The sequence below is a fragment of the Prionailurus viverrinus genome, chromosome B3 (assembly GCF_022837055.1).
Source record: "Prionailurus viverrinus isolate Anna chromosome B3, UM_Priviv_1.0, whole genome shotgun sequence".
Classification (NCBI taxonomy): domain Eukaryota; kingdom Metazoa; phylum Chordata; class Mammalia; order Carnivora; family Felidae; genus Prionailurus; species Prionailurus viverrinus.
This window is the reverse complement of record NC_062566.1, coordinates 113,668,417-113,694,673: the sequence shown is the minus strand read 5'-3', so window position 1 is coordinate 113,694,673 and position 26,257 is coordinate 113,668,417. Positions and strand designations below refer to the sequence as shown.

Sequence of the window (26,257 nt, the reverse complement as noted above, 5' to 3'; positions counted from 1 at the left end):
CGTGACTAGCTGAGTGTTCTGGGGCAAGTTACCTGGGCCTCTCTGGGCCTCAAGTTTCCTGGCCTGTAAAATGGGGTCGGTATTGGTTCAAATGTTGTGAGGAAGATTGAATGAGGAGATGTAGGTGCGATGCCCAGGGCCTCACAGAGTGTGTGCTCAGGAGCTGTTGTAACCATTACGATAACAAGCCTCCTGGTTCCGCCCCCCCCCCCTTGTCTCCCCAGGCCCGTGGCTCTACAGGTGGCAGGAGGAGGCACGACGCCGCCTCTCAGGAAGACCATGACAAACCTTACGTCTGTGACAGTAAGTATGGCAGATGCCGCCTTCCTGCCCCTGCCCCCAGCACCCCCTTCCCTGTGCTTCCCTGGCTGTCCGCCCCCAGCCTCGGCCTCACTGGCTCCTCCTCTTGGGCCTGCACCCCAGCTCGCATGCCTGCCCTGTCAGCAAAGTCACCACCTCCCGCTGCTGCCACCCGCCCGCCCAGGTGTTTGTGCATGAGGGACAAGCAAGTCAGGGAGGCCTCCTGCCTTTGATGCTGGCCCCCTTTCTCTGGCAGTGCCTCCTTGGTGGCTTTCTTCTGGCGCTCTCTCTCTCTCTCTCTCTCTCTCTCTCTCTCTCTCTCTCAGTCTCTTGGTCTCCTGAAGATTCATCCTCTTTCTTTCTCTGTTTCAGAGACTTACAAACAAAAGCATAACTCAAAGCCCTCCACCAAGGTACTTGGCTCCTCTGGCTTTTCATGTTTCCCTTTAATTTCCTTCTCCCTCTCCCGTCCTAGGTAGGGCGAGTTATGAATCTTTCTCTGACGACGACTTAGCTTAATAAATGGCCCTCGATCCATCTCCAGCCTTTCTTGCTTGCTTCAGAGGTGTCTCTTGGACAAGGACGGCCCAGCTCCTGGGTTTAGGGGGCGCAGACAGGGCTGGATTGGGGCTGAGGGAGAGCGGGAGCAGGGGCGGCGGGTGTGCCTCCAGAAACCTTCAGCCTTCGGAGGGATGGCCGTCAGCTCGAGAGCCGTTCTCTTTCTCACCCACCAGCGCGCTGGGGGGTGGGTTTAAGATCCTTGCCCTACTTTTCTTCTCACCGGATGGGGTCCCATCCCTCCTTCCACAACAAGGACAGCCCTCGAAGCCACACTCTCTGACCATCTTCCCCTCCTGTCTTCTCCCCTCCGAGGATGCAGAGCGGTGCCACAGGGGAAGGGCTGCGAGGTGGCTCAGGCAGGGCCCTGGCACGGTGGGTCTTCCAAGGCCGTCCTGCAGTGTCCGCCGTCTCCGTGGAAGCAGAGGGCGAACGGGGGCGAGGGGGCTCAGGGAGCACCTCGGGGGTGGTGTCCTTTTCCTCCCTCTTCACTGGCCTCTTTTGATTTCAAAAAGTTGTTCTGTGCCCGGTGGGGTGACAGCTGGTTGGAGAACATTTTGCTAGAAGAACTCAAACTCCATGACCCCCATTTGGCTGCTTAATACACCGTGCAGATGGCATTCCTGAGACAACTCCTGCAGGTAACATGTCCCTCCCAAAGTGGTTTCTGGTCCAGGATGAGGAGGGAGCAGGGCATGGGGTCTGATGTCTCATGACAGTATCAGGAGGTGCCTGCTTTGGCCTGGGTCTTGCCTCCCAGAAGGGGCTCTGTTTTGTTCTGCTGCATAAAAGCCCGAGCAGGTGAGCCCTGTGGGAAGGGTCCTTCCGACCCTCGTGGAGCAGGCTTCCCAGCTGTGTCTGGCTGGAGCAGCCCAGCTCTCAAGAATGCCAGCAGCTGCTCTGGGATTGGGGCATTGCCATTTGATTCCTCTCTTCCAAAGCTTTATTTTTGTCATGTGATTGTCTGCTCCCGTAGATGGCGGGGTTACTTTTTGCTTTATCTCTTTCGGCTTTCATTGGATTCTCAGCCAGTAGTCCCCTGTATTCGCAGACACACCCCGTGTGCCCTTCCTCACCCACCTCTCGGTTTCTCTCTTCACTCTTTGTCTGCCGCCTGCCTCCTGACAGGTCACCTCCGCAGAGCTACCTTGTGGGTGTCCCTCTCGTGCCTGGCTCCCCTCTTTCTGGGTGAGGTGCTTGCATCCTGCCCGTCCCCCCCCATCCCCACCCCCCACCCCCCCAGCTCCTGTGGCTGTGATTAGGGACTCTCTTGTCATTCGCTGTTTCTCCTGTTCCCATCTCCACAGTCTCTTCCTCCTTCTGCTTACCCTGTGATGCTTGGGAGGTCTAAACGGAGGCCTGACGTTGGCTTTCTGGAAGTCTCAGCAGCTGATTCCTTGGCTCTGCCCACACAGGTGCTGCCTCCCTTTTCCTCCCTCAACGGACCAACGTCCACTGTAGATTGCCCTTCTCTCTTCTGGCCCTCTTAGGAAATTGTGTGGCAGCTTGGTGATTAATAGACTTTATTTTTATCTGGTGCCCTTCAGACAAGTGATCCTTTGGGATAGGAATGACCTTTAGAGAGGTCACGAGGCCCACCCTCTACCCCCGAACTGAGCAAGGAATGCTTTTAATAATCTCTAATGCATCCTAAGTAGAGAGGTGTCTGGTCACCTCCTTGAGTGTCCCCAGGGATGGTGTTACGATAAGCTACCCTTTCTTCCATGATTCCAACTGTGCTCTGAATGATTGTTTTTCCTTAATAGGAGCTAAATTTTTTTTACTCCTATAGGCTCCCTTATCTTTTGTGCATCTTTTCCCAACAAAGGGGCACACTGAGCATTTTGTCTATTCTGGAGGCTCTTTTAACATCCCCTTGTCTTTTTGGTTTATCTGGGGTCACATCCCATAACCTCTGTGATGGCCTGCTTTAAATTCCTTCCCAGATTTACATTTAAGCTCAGGGTTCCCACTGGAAGTAACACCAAGGCCAAGCGGCTCAGAGAGTAACAGACACATTTCCTTGTTTATTTTACACACCGGCTCTTAATACAGTTCTCTTAATGTGTAGAGAACAGAAGTACTCGGCTGCCCCATTGCCACACGACTTCCCATGCAGTGTCTGTCCTGACCCCTGTGCTAATGCCTCTCCAGGTGCGTGCTCTTTTCTACTTAATGCATCCGATTAGTCCTTCTTCCATAAATCACTCTACATTTAGCCCTATTGGGTCTCAATAAAGAGATACAATAATATGTGACTTCATTACACAAGATTTGATAAAGGCAAATTTAAAGACATTGCCCCGTGGTTGAATTCCATTCTTCACAGATTCGCCATCCCTGCCACTTTTGTGTTGTCTGTGGGGATTTGCGTGAGCTGGCCTCCATCTTTCGAATTATTTATGAAGATATTAGGCCACCTTGTACCCCACCACCTCTTTCTGGGTTTATGTGGGGGTAGTAGGAGCTATCTTTCAGATGTGATTACCTTTAACCTTGAATGGTTTATATTCCTAAACGTAGTCGTCCTGTTATGTTCCTGGTCCAAGTATCCCTTTCCCGACGCGTGGTTGAAATGTTATCTGAGCTGCTAACTTCAGGTGATAGATAGTTTGCCTGTTCCTTTCATTCAGCCATTGAATTTATTCCATCTCAGAGAAATACTCAATCATCTGAACATAATTTATTTTTTACCCAATCCGTGGCATGTGTGTATGTGAATACTTCATTTTCTAGCAAGTAACCAATCCCTATTAATTATCCTGAAAGTTTACCAAGCTTAAGGATTGTAGTTCTGTTTCTTCCCTTTCAGTGTCTTGCCAAAGAAAAGTGTTCATTACTCACAAACAGAGCAACTGAATATGACTTTGTGGGGAAGGCTGTCAGTGTTTGTCAAAGCATGGACCTGGGCCATTTGCACAGAGAGAACCTAGACACTTATTAAAATGTGATTCCCGGGCCTCATACCAGACCCCCTCCATCAGAACCATGGGGAGCAGACCCTAGAACCTGCATTTTTTTGACAGCTTCTCAGGGGATATTTCTGAATATTGACTTTTGACAGTGACTGGTCTACTTCATTCAAATTCAAATTTGGCCTCTGTTCAGCTCTTTTATTATTCCCTGCTTTTTGCATCTGAAAGTTCTAGAGTCTTCAGGAATTCTCCAGGTCAAGTGCCATAGGCTCACTTCACTGTTGTAGTTGGTCTCTTTAGAATCTTTCCTTTCCTGTTTTTATTCCGCGCCCCCCCCCCCCCCCCGCATTGATCTAAAACTCAGCAGTCCCATATAAAGCTCAGCAATCCAGCACTTGGCTTTAATTTACTTAATAGCTTTAAATCCTAACAGTATCATTAGCCCCCTTTTAGAGGTGCAATGATGACTGGAGACAGACATATGAAAGCAATCCTTGGGTCGGGCTACCGGGATGTTCTAAATGTTTATCTCTTCTCTCCCCAACTGCTCCCTACCCTGAATTTTCTGTTAGCATCACTGGAGCTGACTCCAGATGAGACCCACTTTTCCATTGTCTATGTTCAAGAAACCTCATAGGAGAGAAGATGGTGGCAATGGGACGATATTCAGGGGGAGAGAGGGAGACCATTTGTCTCTAAGCATCAGCCATTTAGGGAGGAGCAAAGCACCCATTTACCCCTTTGCTGGGCACAGTGGAAGCAAGCTGTGAAGTTTTTTTTTCCCCCAGTTTTTAAAATATTTTTTTAAAAAATTAACTTTATTTTACTGCGGTAAGAATACTTAACATCTATCCTCTTAATAAATTATTAAGTGTACAATATATATTGCTGAGTCTAGGTATAATGTTGTACAGCGGATCTGAAAGGCTTATTCATCATGCTTGACTGAAACTTCATGCCCATTGGTTAGCAATTCCCTAACTCCCCTTCTGCACCAGCCCCTGGCAACCATCATTCCACTCTTTGATGCTATGAATTGGACTGTTTTGGATACCTCGTGTAAGTGGAATCAGGCAGTATTTGTCTTGCTGTGACTGGCTTATTTCCCTTAGCATAATGTCCTCAAGATGCATTCATGTTATGGCATATTGAGGGATTTCCTCTTTTTTCAAGATGAATACTATTCCATTGTGTGTATCTACCAAATTTTCTTTATCAGTTCATCTGTTAATGGACATTTAGGTTATTTTCACATCTTGGCCATTGTGAATGGTGCTGCAGTCAACATAGGGGTGCTAATATTTGAGATCCTGATTTCAGTTCTTTTGGATGAATACCCAGAAGTGGGGTTGCTGGATCCTGTGGTAATTCTGTTTTTGCTCTTTTTGAGGAACCTTAATACTTATTTTCCAGAGCAGCTGCACCATTTTGCATTCCCACCAGCCGTATACAAGGGTTCCAGTTTCTCCACATCCTTGCCAACACCTACTTTTGTCCCCAGTTTTTCTGATCACCGTGTTAACTCCTGCTAATGGTGCTTACAGTGTGTAGGGCATTGTGCTAAGCTCGTTACATATGTTGTCTCTAGAAATCCTCACAGTAACCTTGAGAGGGAGGGACAGTTGACCTTGATCTGCTCTGAAGAAGCTGGGGCTCAGAGAGGTGAAGGGACTTGTCCAAGGTCGCCCAGCTGGTTCATGCTGAAGCTGGTTCGTGAATCCTGGCTTCTTCAGCTCCGGAGCTGACATACCCCAGGACACCCCCACACAAAGTGCTGGTGAAATATGCTCTCCTGACCCTGGAGTTTGGCTCTCCTGAGAGTTGAGGAGAAAACCTGTTTTAAAAGTGAATTAATGATCACACACATTTATGAGGTCAAGCCATGTCCACTGTTAACAGATGGCTTCTAGGTGTCAGTCTGGCAAGCTGGAATCAGGTAGTCATGATAATTGATGTAGAATGGAATAGATTATATACTTTTAAGCCTTTTACATTTGAATCTATTAAAATACCCCCCCCACACACACACACAAACTGGGGACTTAGGGTGGATTAGTGACAAAAAGCAAATAGACATGATCAAAGCCCTCGTGGGAGCCTGACTCACCTCTGAGTCACATCAGGTATTCACACCTCAGGAATGGGTGCTCTCAACTCAGCCTCCCTATCAGTAAAGACTTTGTTCTCTACCACCCTCACCCCACAGACATGTATTTTTGATTGTGCAGCCCATGACCGAAAACATGGCCACTCCACAGTGTTGCCTCCCTTCTAGAAAGTCAGCGGGGGATGTCCAGTTGGGGCAGTGTCAGCATAGGGTTCGGGTCCCTTCCTCCTCTTCTTGATGGTGGAATAGTGGAGGGGGAAGGGTATGGAGCTAAAAGCAAAGAGTCTGGGGATCTGGTCCTGGTGTCAGCCTTCAGCAGCTAGGACATCACTTTCCTGATCCGTCAACGCGGGGGCCCCTTTCTTGAGTCTCCAGACTTGCCCACACAGTGGGCTCCTTCCTTCCCAGGCAGTGACCTCACAAGGAGGCTCTTCGTCCTGGAGACGATGTTGGACTGCCATGCACAGGCTGAGGGGGTGTGTGGGACGGGTGGACTGGTGTCTGAGGCAGACACAGCTTGTGCCCAAGGTAGTCCCAGAAAATCTGCTTGACCTCAGCCTTCTAAAATTACTCTGGATTCCCCCATACCTGAGTGTACACTGAGAACCAGATGACTCTTGCAGTCTTATTAAAAAAAAATTTTTTTTTGAGGGCATTAAGGCCCTACATTCTCTAAGGCTCATGTGCTTTTAGCTTGGAGCTGCAGTGGAAAAGCCAATAACGCGGCCTTCAGGCTGGCTGCCCTTGTCACTGAAGGGAAGCCGGGCTCATCACTCAGTTGTCCGCACTATTATCTTGCAGGTCTTTGCATGGGGTGCGGCAGGGGAGGGTGGGAAGGGCTCTGTGCCCCAGAAACTTGATTTGTGGAGCAGGGCCTGTGGCATGGGATTGATCCCTGGAGACTGAGTGCATTCGTTACGGCAAAGCTGGGCCTGTTTAAATATTTAAATGCCATCGTGTCGCGGACACAGGTTGCAGAGAGTCCCAGCAGAGCAGGCCACAGGCAGGGCTGAAGAGAAGCTGCAGTTTCTCTCTGCCCCCTTCACACCTGCATTTCTCTTCTTCCTTTGCTCCCACTGCCTGCCCTCCCCTCCCCAGGCCGCACCTCTGGAGCTTTCAACCATTTGGTTTGCCTTTTTGGGGGTGTAACCCACACCCTCTGGAATTATTTTCTCCTCCAGCCAGAGCTGGTTCTCAGCTAGCTGTTGCTTAATGAAAACTTTGTGGCAAACAGTTCCTCCCAAGATGTGGCTGACCAACAACAGGATAGAAATTAACGTTTGTAGAAGTTTTTTTTTTTTTAATATTTTTTTTTCCTACGGAAATAGAATATATACTCATTGCAGAAAAATCAGAAATTGCAGATAATCATAAAGGAAAAATAAACATCACTCATAGTCTTACTCCTGAGAGATAGCTTACATTCTAGTTTTGTATACTATTTGAGGATTGTGTCTCTGTCTCTGTTCCTCTCCCTCTACACACACACACACACACACACACACACACACACACAAATGTGCACACACACACTCATGTGCACACACTAAATGAGACATACCATTTTAACCCATCCCCCCACTCAACAATACATGAAAAGCATCATTCCAGGTCAATAAAGACATTTTTATGACATTTTAGGGCTATATGGTGTTCCATTACGTGGACATGCCCCAGTTTGCTCAATCAGTGTTCCACTTGTTGGACATTTAGACAGTTTAAAGTTTGTTCGCTATCGAAAACAATATTGCAGCTATATCTTCACATACGCTTTCATTATTTCGTAGAAGTAGAATTGTGAGGTCAGAGGGCCTGGTGCAAAGCCTTTGATTTCTCTTACTTCAAGTCATGGTGGGGGGTAAGGAAAGTAGGCAGCAAGGTCAGGGCCGTCCAGGTTAGAGAGAGCTGGGTGAGGAGGAACGTGCACTGACTTTGGAGTGAGAAAAAGCCGAGGTCAAATTGTGGTTCTGCTGCTTGTTAGCTTGTTATCTGGGACTTTCTGAGAAAAATTCATTTTGCTGCTGGGAGCCTCCGTGTCCTCAGCTGTGGAGTGGGGATAATACTGGTTGGGAAAGGTATATGTGATACTGTGCATAAAAATGCACATGATATGTTCTGAAGGAAGGTTTCTTCCTCCTTTGCCTGTTCCTTATTTCCTCTATCTCCAATAGAGTTGGAAAGATAAGGCTGATATCATAGAGATAACCCCCCATCAGGAAAATTTCATTGAGTAGGTTGAGAGCACTGTCAGAATTCAGGGGAGGGAGTGGCCAGGGGGTGGGAGCTGGTATGTCAGAGGGTGTCTCCCTAGGATGCCCAGCAGATCTGTAGTGAATGAGTATTGACTTGATTTTGTTCTCTAGGGATGGAGGGGTATGTGTGGGAGTTGGTAGGTGGGTGGGCTGGGGGAGGTAATCAGTAAGAGCAGAAGTTTGTTGACTTATGTTATGGGCCTGGAATGTTCTATGGGTTTTATCTATATTAATTCTTTAACCCTCAAAAAAGTGCCGTGAGACAGATAGTATGATCATCTCCATCCTACAGATAAGGAAACTGGGGAGAAGAGAGGTTAATTAAGTTTCCTGAGGTCACATAGCAAATAAATGGCAGAGCCAGGATTTGATCTCAGTCAGCAATGCCTCCCTCCCTCCCCTGCAATGTCTCCTCACCTCCTGCATCACTCACTTGTTCTTAGAATCTACCTTACCGTGTACATACCTTTGTGTAGGCCACCTGTCCCGTTGGATGATAGCAATCTTTCTGTCTGTCTGTCTGTTCTTCAGGCTGGAAAGGGAGCCTTCAGAGGGCAGGAACTATGCTACATTCATCCTCCATCCCAGCCCCAGCACAGTGGTTGCTCCCAAAATGTTGATGAACGTGGGAGGCATGTAGCACGACAAGAGGGAGACCAGCTTGGCCAGAGCCGAGCATTTGGGTAGGGAGATTGGGGGGCACAGTGTTGGACAAGGGTACTGGGAATGCCAGACTGATTTGCTTAGAGGTTGGCCTGAATAGTCAGTGGTGAACATGATGATCCAGACACATCTCTGGAAAGGTTAATCTGGAGAAGTAGGTGTTCAGGGGAGAGAGCCTAAATGAAGCTTGACGGCTGAGAAGGAGATAGGAGAAGACATGAAGTCTGGGTGATGATGACCGCAGGAGCAAAGTAGGCAGGGCAAACGAGCAGGGCTTTATGGATGAAAAACCTACAGAACCTGGCAGAGGACAGATAAGATGTGGGGCACAGGGGAGAGGGAGGCGGCAACGATGACTCTTGAAGTCTTGAGCTTGGGTCGTATAGGCATGAGGGAGGCTTAACTAGAATGTGCCAGAGGAGGAGGTAATTTTGGAGAGTGATGGAACTTTGACATCGGAGATTGTAGAAATAGGACATGTGGGCAGAAATGTTTAACACATGCTAATGGACATTTGTTTCCCTGAAAGAAGTGGGGCACTTACACCAAGATTGTAGGTGGAAGGGTGCCTACCTCAGGTAAGGGTCAGTGAGACATACTGGATGGGTCGGGACTCAGAAATAAAGACTGCTCTGGGGTGCCTGGGTGGCTCAGTCAGTTAAGCATCTGACTTCGGCTCAGGTCACGATCTCGCGGTCCGTGAGTTCGAGCCCCGCGTCGGGCTCTGTGCTGACAGCTCGGAGCCTGGAGCCCGCTTCGGATTCTGTGTCTCCCTCTCTCTCTGCCCCTCCCCCTGTTCATGCTCTGTCTCTCTCTGTCTCAAAAATAAATAAACATTAAAAAAATTGAAAAAAAAAAAAAAGAAATAAAGCCCGCTCTGAATCCGAGGTGGCATTTATGTCAGAGATTCACCCAGAGATCCCGAGGGAGAGCACACTAGCCAGATTCCCAAATGTTGGGGGGATGCCATGCTTTATGGTAATATGTCTATAATTTTTTTTAACCTTTCTTTATTTTCCCCAGAAATGTTGACAATTATATTTATTACTTAAACGTTTACTGTATGATTAAAAGAAGACTTATATTTTGCCCTTTAAGTACATTAAGGATATGCTAGTGTAGGACTCACTAGAATAAGAAATGAAGATACGGCCTCTACAAGGGGCACCAGAAGATGGTTCTTGAATCAGAAGTCTAGGACTTGAACCTGTGGCCTCGGGCAGATCCCAAAACCTCTCTGAGCTTTACTTTCTTCTCCTGTCAAGTGAGGACAATGAGATTCACCTTAGAGGGTTTCCAAGAGGGTTAAATGAGACTACGCATAAAAACAATTAGCTCACTGTCGGTTTCATACTTGTGCTCAATACTTACCTTCTTTATGCCAAGCCAAGAAAGGGTACTTATCTCACACCGAACTTGGGTCCCCAGTTCTGGTCTGTGCACCGGCTGTCAGAGTTGGCAGGGACCAGAGAAGCCAGGGAGCATAGCTAATGGTGGATATTGGTTTATGTGCCAGTCACTTTATATAGGGATGAGCTCATTCAGTTCTCAGAGCACCCATCTGAGATGCGAACTCTTATCATCCCCATTTTCCAGACAAGCAGACTGAGGTTTGCAGAGATGAAGTACCCTGCCCAAGGTCACACAGACAATGAGCTGACCCAGGAAGGCAGGCCCCACACTTTCCCAGAACTCTGTTACCCTGCTTCTCAGCAGGGCAGGAAAGAGTCCCACTAACACATTTAATGCATTGATTTTGGGAGTCTCTGCATTCTCTGCTGGGGATCCGAAATCAGGTTATATAGTATTTAGAGATGAAAGGCTTGTTGCTTTATCTCTGTTCTTCCTGTTTTTTAAAAGCCGGAGTCACATTCATATACCGCAAATTCCTAAAATAAGCAGAATGCCCTCCGTCCGTGGAGACACAGGACTTGCGAATCACTGGCATTTGGTAGATCCTGGCTCTGGGCTCCTTCCTAATACATGGGTCAGTGCCAGGCCCCAAGGAATGTGGCTTTGAAAAATCAGGATGCTACATCCCACCCCTATCCCATCCCCCTGTGTTTCTATCCGGAAGAATTCAGTTTAAAATAAGCACCAAGTGTGGCCTCGAAGAAGAAATGAAGCCACAGGAAGGCAGCTGCTGACCTGGCTTGGTAGGGGAAGGAGAGGGGTGGAGGCAGCCCTGGGTGGATCCTTAGGCTGCAGCCTATGCTGGTTTTGTATCGGAGTTGAGGGACTCATTGCTTCAGGAGGCCTACAGGCCTCAGAGAGCCCAGAGCAAACAGAATCATGAAGTGCTAGAATCAAAAGACTTCCAGATCATCTGATTCAACTGTCCTGTGTTACAGATGGGGAAACAAAGGCCCAGAAAAGTATGGAATTTGTCCAAGGGTGCACAGGGGGTTAGTAGGAGAGCCAGGGCCTGACCCCAGGCCTGCCGAGGGCCACCCACACTGCTGGCCTCAGGTCTTCTGGGAGAGGAGGAGTGGCCCCCCTGGACCTGCCCAAGAGGAGCTTCTTGGTGCCTACACGTTGCAGGACCTGGACTATTCCTACCATTTGAGCTCAGTGGAGCCATCACTGGCTCTTAGAGTAAGGCCTAGGCATTTAACATAGAGGAGGGGCACCTGGGTGGCTCAGTTGTTTAAGTGTCCAACTTCGGCTCAGGTCATGATCTCACAGGTGATGGGTTGGAGCCCTGCGTCAGGCTCTGTGCTGATGCCTCGGAGCCTGGAGCCCGCTTCCGATGCTGTGTCTCCCTCTTTCTCTGCTCCTCCCCTGCTCGTGCTCTATCTCTCAAAAATGAATAAACATTAAAAAAAAAAAAACCCTCATGCAGTGTTAGAGTAAATTAAACGTGTACTTAAAAAAAAAAAAAGTCACAGGGTCATCGACTTGCATGAGTATGCAAGTCTGATGTGGTGGCTTTTTGAAGTATCCCTGAGTTTTGTCCCAAGCCAAGGCATGGCAGGGCTTTTCCCACTTGGAGCTTCTCCCCACCCTGGGAATTGGTTGTAGGTGTTCCTCCATCCCCCAGATGGTTCTGCAGAGGGAAGTCAGGAAGGTGCAGGGAGCCCCAAACATCTATGGACCAGTCTGGTAGGGTAGGAATCTCCTGTCAAAATGGCCTCCTTTTTGTATGTGTCCTGGGCCCAATGGGACATAGGATTCTACTCAGAAGGACCGAATGGAAGAGAACTGGACGGCGGAATGATTAAGGAGGTGTGGGCAGGATAGAAGTGCTGACAAAGGGGAGGCGGAGCCCTTCTATCTGGGGTGCCAAGGAGCAGGGGGAGGACACGCGGTGCCCAAGAGAGGGGGGAGTACCTGTGCCAGCACGCTGCCCAGGCAGGGACGGCAGGGCACAAACCCCCATCTTCCTTCTTCTCACCCTCTGTCCTCTTGCCAGTGCCTCCCGCTGGCCAAATGCCACGAGAAGCAGAGGGCAAGAGGCCATAGAAGTCAGCCCCAGGCACTGGGAGGGGCGTCGAATGGAGAATCACTAGTGCACCTTTCAGTCATGTGCTTCAAAGTCAGGCAGACCTGAGTTCAAATCCTGGCTCTGCCATTTAGGGAGTTGCTTCGATGCCCTAAGACCCCGTTTCCTCATCTGTAAAGTGGGGATGACAGTCCTTATCCTGTGAGCTGCTATGAGATTCAATGTAGGGCTGTGTGCCTACCTCGCGGTCTGGAAGTGTGATGCTTTGGAGGCATGGGCGGAAGACGGGCACTGCTGGGTCGATTTTACAGATGAGGGAGTCGGGCTGCAGCGAGAGGGAAGTAGCATGCTCGCGTTGTTTGAAAGTGCCACTGGGCAGAACTGGGAATGAGATGCGGCCCGGTGACTCCCAAGGCCCAGGCTTTGTCTCTTGGACGCTCATCCCGTAATTGCTTTCAGTCGCTGCTTTCAGTCTCTCGGAAACCACTGGCTCAGATACCCACTGCGTGCTCCAAGTTGGGCTGATGAAAATGTGCCAGAGTCATTAAGTTATCAGTGGGGAAGGCGGCTGCTTCTCCCCTGCAGGAAGGCTTCTGCTGTCTGCTGCAGCCGGCTTTGTTCACACAAACTGCCCCTGATTCTTACCCCCCCCACCCCCCGCCTCCTCCTCTGCCTCCTTGCCCCACCCTACTCCCCCAGATAAGGAGTGAGTGGGGTAGGATTGGGGGGGGGGTGTGCTGCAAATATTTCAGGGCAACACTGAAGGTATTCATAACTCCAGACAGGAGGTCCTACCTGGAGACTCCAGCTCTGGATCGGGAAGTGGGCACACGCTATTTCTGCAGCTTGACAGATGGATCCGCCCCAGGGGAAGGAGAGGGAGGAAGGCAAGCTGGACCTTCCTTATTGTCACAGCCGGTCCTCTCCACGAGCGCCGTGCCAGGAACACAAATCCAGGTGCATGCTTGCCAAGGTGAAAAGAAGGGCCTCAGGTTGTGCCCATGCAGGGTTGGCTGGTCCCTGGGGCGAGGGATTCAGAGGCGCGTGACGCAAAGGAGAGGGCCCTGGGGAAGGAGACTGGGGCGGGGGTGGGGGGGGGGATGGGGGCACAGCCCTCCCTGAATGCTTCAGCAGTCTTAGGGCTCGCTCTGATTCCGCACGGCAGAGAATTCCAGAGTGAGATTGCCGAGGAGGTAAAGGAGAGCAGATGGTTCTAAGACTTTATTTTCAGAGGGTATTTTCCCCACCCTCTTTTTCTTGCAACTCCATCACCCCTGACTTCAGAGGAGAAATGACTAGATACTCCCCCCCCCCCTCCCCTTTTGGGTTTCTTCCCTCTGCCGATCCGCTTTGATGGCAGTAGTGATAACAGCCGACAATGGCTGACACTTGCTATGAGCCAGGCACGGTTTTAAATGTATTCTTTCATGAAACCTCACAATGTGAAGCAGATGTGCTGTTGCGATCATCCCCATTTTCCACAGAGGGTGCTGAGGCAGAGAGGTTTGGCATCTCACCCCAGATCACACAGGCGGTTGGTAGCAGACGAGGCAGGGATTTGAATCCAGGCAGTTCAGATCCAGGGTGTCCTCTCACCCACCACAGAGAAACCATCTCTCTGAAGGCAGGCCCGGCCCAGAAGTAGGGCCAGAGGAGTGGGTGGCACAGAAATGACCGTGGCTGCGTGGTTAACTTCTCTGGCCAGACTTCCTGTGTTACCCCAGAGGGGCCTTTTACTGCCACTGCAGGGCTGCTAGGGTCCTGTGTTCCACCCCACAGCTCCTGTCCTATCAGGGCTGTTGGGTTGGTTGTTTGGAGCAACTTAGTCCCTGATCTCTGGAGGCCAGCCCTAGGTTTCCAGGACCAGGTACGCAACTTATGGGGCCCAGTGCAAGATGAAAAGGAGGGGCCCTTTGTTCCATGCCTATTTACAATTTCAAGATGGTGACAGCAAAGGATTAGCCCAAGTGTGGGGCCCTTCTGAGCACGGACCCTGTCTGAACGCACAGGTCACACGCCCATGAAGCCGGTCCATCAGTGTTTGGAGCAGCAGGGACATAGAATAGAATAGGGCTGGGTTTTCCTTTTCTTCTAATCCAGTCAAAGTAGGATTTCCAAGGCATTTCTTTCCATCAAAACGTAGCAGTTTGATCCAGATACAATTCCACCAAAATAAATCTCAGAACTCTTTTGTCCCTAGGATGAAGTCATTCAGTGGCCTGGCACTTGGGTTAGAAGCTTCGTTTTGGGGTCAGGCATCTTGCTGTATTATCTCCAATCCCTCCTAACCCTGCCTTTTAGACTCCCCCTCACTCCTGCCCCCTTCCCGTTGGCCTGCGAGGCTGTTCTGGGATCTGCCCTGGTAGAGAACAAGCCCCAGTCAGCCTCCCTGACCCACAGTCCCATCCGCCCCCCAGCCTCACTGGTGGAGCCACGCCGGAAGGAATGGTCTATCAGCCCTGTCACCCCACCCCGTTCCTCAGGAGCATCCTAGGCCTCTGCAGTCTTGTCTTGTCCTCCATGAAGCTGAGGATTCCCTTCTCAGGAGGCTGAGGTGGCCTCCTGGCTCTCAAATCCAGTGGTCTCTTTTCAGTCCCCATCTTTCTTGACCCTTCTTAGGCGCTTGACTTTATCCTGGCTCTGCCTCTGTGCCCAAGGCCACTCATCTGTAAAATGGGGACTTGGGTTGCCGTGAGCAAATTTGCCTGAAGCACGAGAGCAAGCCTGGCCCATGGCACACAGTCAGTGGCTGTGAGCCGTGGCTGTGACTGGTGGTATCAGTGGTCCTGTCATCTGGAAAGCCTACCTCTTTAAAAAAAATTCTGGCATAATTTACATACGGCGTTACAATTAGTTTCAGGTGTACAATATAGTGATTCAACAATTCTGTATATTACCCAGTGCTAATCCTGATAAGTGAAGTCTTGATGCCCGTCATCTATTTCACCCATCCCCCCACCCACCTGCCCTCTGATAACCATCACTTTGTTCTCTATAGTTGAGTCTATTTTTTAATTTGTTCCTTCTGTTTTGTTTCTTAAATTCCACACTTGAGTGAAATCATATGGTAGTTGTCTTTCTCCGACTGACATTTCATTTATTGTACCCTCTAAATTAATCCATGTTGCTGTAAATGACAAGATTTCATTCTTTTTTTATGGCTGAGTAATATTCCATTGTATCTATATATGCCACATCTTTCTTATCCAGTTATCTATTGATGGATACTCGGAAACCCTACCTCTTTGGCTTGTGTTGCTCCTTCAGGGCTGAATCTTTCTTAAAAAAAAAGTTTTGGGGCGCCTGGGTGGCTTGGTCGGTTAAGCGTCCGACTTCGGCTCAGGTCACGATCTCGCGGTCGGTGGGTTCGAGCCCCGCGTCGGGCTCTGAGCTGACAGCTCAGAGCCTGGAGCCTGTTTCAGATTCTGTGTCTCCCTCTCTCTGTGACCCTCCCCCGTTCATGCTCTGTCTCTCTCTGTCTCAAAAATAAATAAACGTTAAAAAAAAAAAAAAAGAATGGAAGATCTCCATTCTTTAAAAAAAAAAAAAAAAGTTTCTCCTTCTCCACCAGATCCTTAAGATGCTGGTGTTTTCTGAGTTCTTTCCTCTGTCCACACCTTTCTTCTCTCTCTGCACGATCTCTCCTCCTCTCCATATCCCTCACTTCCACCCTGACACCTCCCCCATCCACATCTCTTTTCCCAGTTCAGGGTGTTCAGGGCAACCCCAGACTGAACTCATCCTCTTCCTTCTTTAAATCTTGTTTTCCTCCTCATCCTTCCATCCAGTTGCCCAGTAGAAACCTGGGTGTTTTTGTTGCTTCCCTAACTGGCACCAAGTGCCAGCCGTGAGTTGCCCCGTGCTGGTCACTGGGGATGCGGCAGTGTGCAAACACGGGAGGGCCCGCTATGCTTGCTGCTGGTGGGAGACACACATACCGATCCATGATTCGTCCTAGGAAGGTAACAAACTGGGATCCTAATTTTGATTGGAAAGACTTCCCTGGGGAAGGACATTTCAACTGAGATCTGAAGAATGATGAAGCATCATTAGGCAGATCGGGGCTGGGGAGCATTGTAGGCAAAGTGAAGAGCTTGTCCAAGGGCTTTCTGGTGAAAAGAAAAACGTTTAAGGAGTAGAAAGGCAATGGGAAGAAGGGCAGAGAAGGTGGTGGAACGTTGTGCCGGGTGAGGCTGGGGAGCCAGACGGGGGCTGGATGGTGCATGGCCAGGAAGGTGGGGGGTTACTATCAGTCTTTCTAGGCTCCCCCTTGCAGCTTATACCCACCCCTTTTCACCAGATTCCTTCTCTTTAACCCCTCTCCCATCCTGAAATCCTCATCGTTCACACGTAGGAAATTAAAATAGCCTCTTGCCACCTTCAAATCCATCTTCTGTACTGTAGTCTTAAGTGGGATTTCCAAAATGTAAATCTGAGTAAGTCGGTCCTCAGGCTACAATCCTCCCCTGGCTCCCTATTTTCAGGACCAAGTCCTGCCCCGCTTTCTGGCTTGTTAGCTCCCTCACGCCACCCCTCCCTCCACCTTCCTGCGGGCTGTTCCCAAGGTTCGGCAGCCTGCGCTTGGGTGCCTGAGTGCCCTTGCCTCCTTTGTCTGTATGGTGATACTCTGCTACCTTGCAGGCCACAGCTCACCCACCGCCTCCAGGAAGCCAACCCTCCACTCCGAGGCCGCTGTGCTGGCCCCGCCTCCTGCCCGCGCGCATGCGCACACTACATTTGTTCCACCTCCCTCTTTGCATGTGGATGTGTACATCTTCTCTGCCAGACTTTGAACTCCTGGAGGGTGGGGACTGTGGCTCCTTTACCTTTGTCCTTCTCATGCCACAGGGCTGGACACATATTGGATGCTAAATACACGTTGTCTTGAAGACCTGGTGATGAAGGAATACCATGGTATAAGCAGGTGGTGAAAAATGACACTCCATCAGGAGAGCCCTGTGTATAGGGACGAGGGTTAGGAGGCCAGGTTTCCATGATCTCCACGTACTGTCTGGTTCTGTTTCTTCTAATGACCAAGCGCAAGTCTCACTGTCCCCGCCTGCCACTTCTATCCATTCCAAAGGGCAGGTGCACCAGGGTGGGCAGAGTCAAGCCTAAATATAGTCAATCTTCTAGCAGAGTGGATCTTAGACTATAGAGTGTACCAGAATCACCCGGAGCGCTTGTTGAAGCAGAGATTTCTGGCTGCACCCCCAGAGTTTCTGATTCAGTAGGTCTGGGGTGGAGCCCAAGAATATGCATCTCTAACAACTTCCCAGGTGATGCTGATGGTGCTGGTCTGGGGACTACTCCTTGAGAATTTCTTTTCTAGCAAAAGGATTTGCTATAAAAATAATTACTCTCTATGGTGCTGGGAAAGGAGATACAGGAAGCTTTTTGCTTGGGTTTGGTTCTATAGGTTTAAAGACCTATTAGTATGAGATTAATGTGGATAGGTGGATCAGATTCTACACGCTTCCCTCCTCCCCCATCTCCTGGCTTTCCCACAAAGTGTTTCCGTGTTCATTCATCAGCTATTCAACGAATATGTTTTGAAGGTGTAATACATGCACGGCAACATACGAGGCGGAGTTGTTGCTATTAAGATGAAATTAGTATGAAACCGTCCTGAAGAGAAGTCCTCTGGTATAGACGTAACTATAATTCAAGAGACCAAAGAAGAAATGCCCACTCAGATGGGTAGTTCTTTGCCCAATCAGCGGAATTGTCCCAGGCATCTAGTTTTAGTGGGAATAAAACAATTTTATAGTGAGACCACATGACTGTGAAGATCCTGAAATTCTGGGGGCACCTGAGTGGTTCAGTCGGTTAAGCGTCTGACTTCAGCTCAGGTCATGATCTCATATGGGCTTGAGCCCCATGTCGGGCTCTGTACTGACAACTCAGAGCCTCTGGAGCCTGCTTCAGGTTTTGCGTCTCCCTTTCTCTCTGTCCCTCCTGGGCTCGTGCTCTGTCTCTCTCTCTCAAACATAAATTAACGTTAAAAAAAAAAAAAAGATCCTGAAATTCTGTGATTAAGGAAGACAGTGATAATTGACACAACATGGCACAAATGCTGTGGAATTTGTAGCAAGGAGTCCCCAGAGTCAGCTGAGGCCTCCTCATGTAAATACTGATACTATTGTCCTTGTTTTTAATAAACATTTATTCTTCACCAACAGTGCTTGGTTACTTAGTGGATTTCTATCCGATGACCCCATAATTTGCTGTTTATTGACCTCAGATCATTGAAAAGGTTAAATACAAAAAGCCACAAGCAGGCCCAGAGTGCGCCTCGGGGCCTCTTTAGGTCCCATTGCCTGTGTCAAATGGAATTGAGATGTGTGGTGCCATTTTATTTTATTTTTTTTTGAAATATTTACGAGATGGGGCGCCTGGGTGGCGCAGTCGGTTAAGCGTCCGACTTCAGCCAGGTCACGATCTCGCGGTCCGGGAGTTCGAGCCCCGCGTCAGGCTCTGGGCTGATGGCTCAGAGCCTGGAGCCTGTTTCCGATTCTGTGTCTCCCTCTCTCTCTGCCCCTCCCCCATTCATGCTCTGTCTCTCTCTGTCCCAAAAATAAATAAACGTTGAAAAAAAAAAATTAAAAAAAAAAAAAAAGAAATATTTACGAGAGACAGAGAGGTGGGGGGGAGGGAGAGGGAGAATGTAACTAGCCAGTTGTAGCACTTGAATTTATAGTTAGGTCACCATATAATACAGGTCACCAACTTGAATTTCAGACTCTCACCTTTTTAAGAAAGTCCAACCAATTGCTGAATTCCATTGTATGAGGTTAAGGGTCAAAGTCCCTCTTTTAGGAGGGTCGAGCACTTAAGATGTGGCAGACCAAGCCGAAGCCCCTAGCCCCTCACTACCATTTACTGAGCATCTGTTATGTGCTGGATACTGAGTGAGATACTTTACATACATTATTTATAATCCTTCAAGGTAAGTAGTACTATTATCATTTTCAGATAAGAAAAAAGGCACAGAGAGATTATGTATCTTGTCCAATTTCACACAGCAAAAAACCTCAATTCATTTTTGGAAGTCAGCATAACCATAAAATTGAAACACGGTAGAAGATAGGTCAAAAATTATAGATCTCATCTCGTCTGAGTATAGATCAAAAATGCAAGATTAGAAAATAGAACGCAGCGGTATATCAAATAGATAATACACTCTCATTCTAGGAATACAAGAATGGTTCAATAATAGGAAACATTAGGAAATCAACATAATTCACCATATCAACAAACTGAAGGAGAGTCGTATACTAGTAGATGCTGAAAGGGTGGCTGATCAAATTCTCCTGTAATAAAACTCTAAAACAGGAATAAGAGGAACTACCTAAATTTGATAAAGACTAAAAATTGGCCACATGTATCATTGTAAACAGTGAACCACTAAATCCAACTTTGTTAAAAGTGGCGGTGGTCTATTCTTAAGTTATTTAGCTGGACTTCTGCTTCTCAAGTGTTGGGCAGCCAACCAATGGAAGTGCACCTCTCTTCTTCTGGGCCCCACGATGCCGTATTTATGTTGCGTGGTGCCTTTGTCTCAGACTGTCCATGTGAGAGGTAGTGCTTGCGAGGACGCATTCCTAGATTTTGGGGCCCAGAGACTTCCTGGGGCTTCAAGAGCACAAGCTCTCAGATGCCACCTCTACCAATGATGCCTTGGCCTTGTGGTTTTCATGGCGGAAGTGGAATGTGGTTTTCGGGCACAAAATCACTGCACGACACATCAAAAATATCCATATAAAGCTTTTGTACTTTACAGAGTTTGCCACAGCGTAGTGGAAGGAACACTGCATGGGAATCCAGGAGACCTGGGTTTCTAGTGGCTCTGCCGCAACCAGTTATACGTTCCCAGCCAAATCATTTAGTCTTGCTGGGCTCACTTGACTCATCTGTGCCATGGGATGCTGGACTGGATGGACTACCAGTGCTCTTTGACCTCAAAGTTATAATAATCATAACCCTTACCATGTGCCTGGCACTGTTGTAAGTGTTCTGCATAGAGGTTAACTCATCACAGCAACTCTATGAGTTCAGTACCGTTATGATTCCCATTTTGCCTCGGAAGAAACTGAGGCACAGAGAACGTAAATGACTTGACCAGGGTCTCACAGATAGGAAATGATGGAGCTCTTAAATAGTTCAACTTCCATCCTTTACTTTTCTGGTTTTTCTTTACCTGGGCCCATGTTGTTCATTGTGGTGTTTGTTTTGTCCAGCGGAGTTAAGGTTGTTGAGGGTGGGAGACGCTTTTTAAGGGAAACCCAGCTCTGGGGTAGATGGATGGGAGTCACTGCCTGGGAGAATGATGGCGATGGCTGCAGAGGTTGCTAATATTTGCCCTTTTCCCTCTTCTCCTCTTTTCCTGTCTAGTCTGTGGCAAGCGCTACAAGAACCGGCCAGGACTCAGCTACCACTACGCTCACACTCACCTGGCCAGTGAGGAGGGGGACGAGGCTCAAGACCAGGAGACCCGGTCCCCGCCTAACCACAGAAATGAGAACCACAGACGTGAGTTCCCAGTTGTTGCCTGGGGTAGTGATGAAGTGGGGTGGGGCAGTGATGAATTGGGTGGGCAGGGCTGTAGAGTGTTCTCTTCACCTCTGGTATCTTTGGTGGCACCCACTGATTGGTTTCAGTGTCCTGTGGTGACTTGGCTGTTTTAGCCCAGCCCCAGCTACCCCATGGGTCATCTAAGCCCCAGGTTTAGAGTAAGCTGGGCCGGATGACGCACCCAGTTCTGTTCCCAGAGGAAGGAGATGAGCGTTAAGGTACAAGGGAAACATCCTCACCTGGCCATTGTCAAATGCCAGACCTATCCCTCTTTTCCCTCAGCTCCAGAAGTTTCGCTCACAGATACCACCCTGACTTGGGCATAGCCCTTGGGTATGTCAATTCAGATGGACATTCTAAACGTCTCCTTGGCCACCAAGAGATGTGGGATAGTCTTGATTTATTGCCTTGGCTGTTATAAGGGTCACAATTTTGGTTCAGGGCTCTCCTGTCTTAGAAAAATAGGACCCTTGAGTCTGTATGCCTTCCTTGAGCACTCCATTAGGACGCATAATCTGGGGACACTTGTCAAAAACTCAAAATGGGGTGGCATGATGGAATCTTTAGGACTTGCTTCAAGTTATGGGTCATTCTAAGATCATTAGGTGAAGAATAATTGTGGACATGCCATGTATTTTGTATTTTGTTCACAAGATTTTGTGGTAGGTGGTCTTAAAGTGAACAATTCAATGTAATTAAAGGGATCAGACCTTTAAAAATATTCAGACTCTAGGATCTGAGGGTGACTCCTGTGCATTTTAGTCAATCAACTTAGTCAACAGATGTCCATCAGCTGCCTTCACCAAATATTTGAAATAATTAACATACTTTGGCCAAGACCTTTCTTTGGATTCATGTTGGTTTTGCCTAACCCTCACCCTCCTTTCTTCCTGTAACATGGCCTTCTGTATTAGTTTGCTCAGGCTGCCATAACAAAATACCACAGACTGGGTGGCTTAAGGAACAGAAATTAATTTTCTCGCTCTTCTGGAGGCTGCAAGTCCCAGATCAACGTGTCATCAGGACTGAGTGAGATACTTTACATACATAGGCCTCTCTCCTTGGCTTGCAAGTGTCTGCCCTCTCGCCCCCTCTTCACGTGGTGGCCCCTCTGTGTTCCTGTACCCCTGCTGTCTCTTTGTGTGCCCAAATTTCTTCTTGTAAGGATACCAGTCAGATTGAATTAGGGCCCACCCTAACTTGATCACCTCTTTAAAGGCCCTCTCCTTGAATATAGTCCTATTCTGAGGCATGAGGAGGTGGGAGTTAGGGCTTCAACAGATGCATTTTGGGGGACCCAATTCAGCCCGTATGCCTTCTTTAATTCTTACTCATTTGCAAGATTCAAGTCTTTCATGCATGTGACCGACCTTTATTTTCTTACCTGCTGTTGTCATCTGGATAGAACCTGGAAAACCCAGCATGAGTGTCTGACAGAGCGTCTCCCTTTGCCAGCTTCTGAGTAATGCTTAGCTCTCTCTCTCTCTCTCTCTGTCTCTCTCTCGCTCTCTCCTCCCCAGGGAGAGGTTCCCTTGGTCCAGTCACACTCATCTTTCAGAAAGGAACATGCACAGGGCAGCTGGCATTTGCGTCTCCCCGTCTCTCCTCTTATCCCTTCTCTGATCTAAGTGGCCCAGGAGTACCTATTGTCTCCTACCGCAAGGAGGCCAAGAATGAGCTCTTTCGATTTGGGTCACTATCTGGAAAGTATTTATTAGCCACAGTTGCTCTCTCTGAAGTATTTGTTAACTTGGTATTATTTCCCACTCCCCCCAGCGCTGGCTTATCTTCTTGACATCCCTTCTCAAATGTCAAGCCATTTTGTCCTTGTGTTGTGGTTTTTTACTCACGCTCTAGGGTTCGGAATGCTTCTCTTTCGTCTGTGTCCCTTTTGTGTGTGTGTGTGCATGGTGATGGCAACAGCGGAGGAAGGTTCCTCTTGGTCCCCCCAGGTACGCTGCAGGCCCTGAGTGGATCAAGGAAATCTCTTCCTTAGCCGTCCCTGCCATCTCCCCAATGCCCCCACTTGCTCGCTGTTGACTTCCAAGATGGGCACTGCCATAGTTTCCTCTGTCCACCAGGATCTCCTCGTGTACTCTTGTGAGTCAGTGTCTTCTGTCTCCTCCTGTCCTCTCTGAGAGGCCAGATGGCCATGCTTGGTCAGGAAGCTGAGTCTTTCCTCCTCCTAGATGGAGATGTGTCCACAATCTGGCTGTGTGTTCTCTCTGTGGGCTTGTCAGTGAGCCTCTTGGCTCTAACTCCCATCTGCCCTTCTCCTTGACACCTGCAGGTGACAAACTGAGTCCTTCAAAAAGAGTCATCTGACTACCCAAGGATTTTAAGCTGCATAAAAAAGAGTAGCTGTCCCTAGGCTCATCTGGGGCCTCCTTACACGAGGAAGGTTCCAGAACCTTCACAAACACCTTTTCAACAACATCTCTTCACAATGCCTCTGAGAATTCTGTGATTAAATCCAGTTTTGCTAGCGAGGAGGAGGAGGGTGTGGTGGGAAGGCCCCTACTGTCCACAGAAGCCACCCCTTCCCTCTTCCCCAATTTCTCTGAAGAAATCTAAGAGGCAGCAGCTCTTCCCAGGTTCTTTGCACCACGCACGCCACCAATCTGTTTGCTGCTCCGAGTGTCTGCTCTGTTCCCTCCCACATTCCCCTGGTGAGCAGCCCCCCAACCACTTTCCCGTGAGCACTAATTGCCAGCATCGTTAATACCCAGTCATTAGCTGCTCCCACTGTTTGGGGGTGGGGGTGGGCTCCCATCCATCCTGCCCCTAAATGCCACCGGGGCTGTGTGGTGAATTGAACGTGACAGCGTCTGAGGTCTCAGCTTTGTGATCCTCCCTTGGCGAGGCTTTTGGGGTGGGGGAGGGAGGCAGGAGAGTTTAATCCAAGAGGCTAATCTCCAGATCCCCCAGGAAAAGTTCTGGATGCCAGCGAAGTGGGAATGCTGACTTTTCCCTCTTTAGCAGAACTGCAGGGTGGCCCAGCTGCTTGTGAGCACACACAGGCCTGTGGGGAAAACAGCCCTACAGACTCCGGAGTTTTCTGTGGCATGGGCATCTGCGTTTGTACCACCTGCAGCGGTGGAGACCTTTTGACTTTGGTCCACCTGCCGTCCCTTGCCGTACCCCCTGACTGTGTCTCCAGCCAAGCCATTGCTCATGCCTGTGCCTGCCGCTGCTGAAAGGGCAGAGCAGAGTGCTGGAGCCAGCACTGACATCCTCTCACCCCCCCAGCCCCCAGCTGCCCTGTGCTGCCAGCTCAGCAATTGACTGCCCCCCCCCCCCCCCCGGCTGATGTTCTCTCGCCTTTGTTCCTCTCCTAGCCGCTCATTTTCTCCTGAGTATACACTTCTTGTCTCTTCTCTAGGTTTGTCCCCTTTCCTTCATGCCTTTGCCTCTCTGCCCCAACTATAGGTAGCCCTGAGATGCTTGGAGCTCCAACATTCACCTTGGCACGTAGTGCTTTTCTTTTCTTTTTTTTTTTTTTTAAATTTTTTTTTTCAACGTTTATTTATTTTTGGGACAGAGAGAGACAGACCATGAACGGGGGAGGGGCAGAGAGAGAGGGAGACACAGAATCGGAAGCAGGCTCCAGGCTCTGAGCCATCAGCCCAGAGCCCGACGCGGGGCTCGAACTCACGGACCGCAAGATCGTGACCTGGCTGAAGTCGGACGCTTAACCGACTGCGCCACCCAGGCGCCCCACGTAGTACTTTTCTGTTGGGGTCTTCCCCGCCTAAGCGGCCCCCCTTCCCCTCCCCATGTGAGGCTGGATTCTTCTTTCTTCTTGCATTTCTTTGATCACCCCCGTCTGCTTTCTAAAACCGAGATCACTGTGTGTATGTATGTGTGTGTGCACATATGTGCATGTACACACACACACACACAGACTACATGTATATGAGTACAAGGAGGGAGTGCTTGAGCAGGTTGGGATTCCACGTGGTGCCACTCAGAAGCGTTCTTTTGTGGGGGCGCCTGGGTGGCTCAGTGAGTTAAGTGTCCGACTCTTGATTTTGGCTCAGGTCATGATCTCGCAGTTTGTGAGTTCAAGCCCCATATCGGGCTCTGTGCTGACAGCATGGAGCCCACTTGGGATTCTCTTTCTCCTTCTCTCTCTGCCCTCCCCCACTCATGCTCTCTTTCTCTCAAAATAAATAAATAAACTTAAAAAAAAAAAGAGAGAAGCATTCTCTTTTGACTTGTGAAAGGTACCTGGGTCAACAGCCCCAATGGGGCCAGGGTAGCAGAGAGCACTGGATTAGAATTCAAAACTCTTTTGACCCATGCTCACAATATCAAAACTCTTCTTGACTCTCCTTTTATCTTCTATGCAGAGTGAGAATCTACTAAAGATGATGTTTTCAAGGTACTTTTCTGTGAGGTGGGGTGGGGGTGGGCATTTATGAGGCTCTGGATTCGAATGGAAACGCCGTAAATAACTACATTCCGTCTAATACATTCTTCTGTCTGTCCATCCATCCATCCATCCATCTATCCATCTATTCATTGGTTTAGTATCGCTGTGCTAAATACTGTCTTAATCCTTGTCCTCGAGAGCTCACAGTCTTGTGCAGGAGTGTGTAATGGAGTACATATAGAATTGTGAAGGGCAGAGGGTCAAGGGCACAGTACACTTTCTACCCCTTACGCCAGTGGTGCTCCAGGTGTGGCATCAGCATCACCTGGGAACTTGTTGGAAATTCAGATTCTTGACTCCAGGAGACCTGAAATAGAGACTCTGAGGGTGGGGCTCATGATCTGTGTTTTGGAGAGCCCTCCAGGGCATTCTGGTGCCCACAAAAGCTTGAGAACCACTGCATTAGGGGCTTTGCAAAGGCTTGGCTGAGAAGGTCACATTCAAGTTAGCTCTGGAAGAATGAAGAGGAATTTCCCGGGCTGGGGAGAGGGCTTCCCAGGTAGAGGCAAAGGCAGGGGGGCATGAAATAGCATGATGCCTCAGACAAGGGGTAGTAGTCTGCTCTGACAGTGGCATTGGAAGAACGGTGGGAAAGTGAGCGGGAGCCACCGTTGGACGTGACTTCTATGCCACGCTGTGTAGCTGTCATCCTGTATGAAAAGGAGAGCCACAGTAGCAATTACTAGAAGGCAAGGACAAATGATTTATAAAAAAATTTTGTTTGGCATATTATTAATTGTCACATGGAACATCTCTTTTACCTAATAGTGTAAATGAGTATAAAATGTTCTCTATGCCATACTTGGAGCTCCTAAGAGGAAAGTGCTTTTTAAAATATGGATCTATAAAATTTATTTCAAGCCTGTTTCTCAGGTCCGCGGAATGGAAGTTGGGTTGTCCTGGGTCCTTGGAGGTCTCAGTCTTCTGCATAATGATGGTGTGCCTGGCACATAGCTGGGCTTTCAGTATCCGTCAAGAACAGAAAAAGCCCCACCCTAGCGCGCCTTTGGA

General features: G+C 48.9%; 1 protein-coding gene across 5 annotated transcripts in view; it reads left to right on the top strand.

Annotated features, from left to right (window-relative positions):
- DPF3 (double PHD fingers 3) overlaps positions 1-26,257 on the top strand; it is a 258,505-nt gene that overhangs the window by 164,613 nt on the left and 67,635 nt on the right. For all 5 annotated transcript variants that reach the window (XM_047862552.1, XM_047862556.1, XM_047862554.1 and 2 more), the window contains exons 6-7: positions 225-303; positions 20,632-20,769. In XM_047862552.1, the coding sequence (XP_047718508.1) occupies positions 225-303; positions 20,632-20,769 (217 nt within the window). The remainder of the gene's footprint in view (positions 1-224; positions 304-20,631; positions 20,770-26,257) is intronic.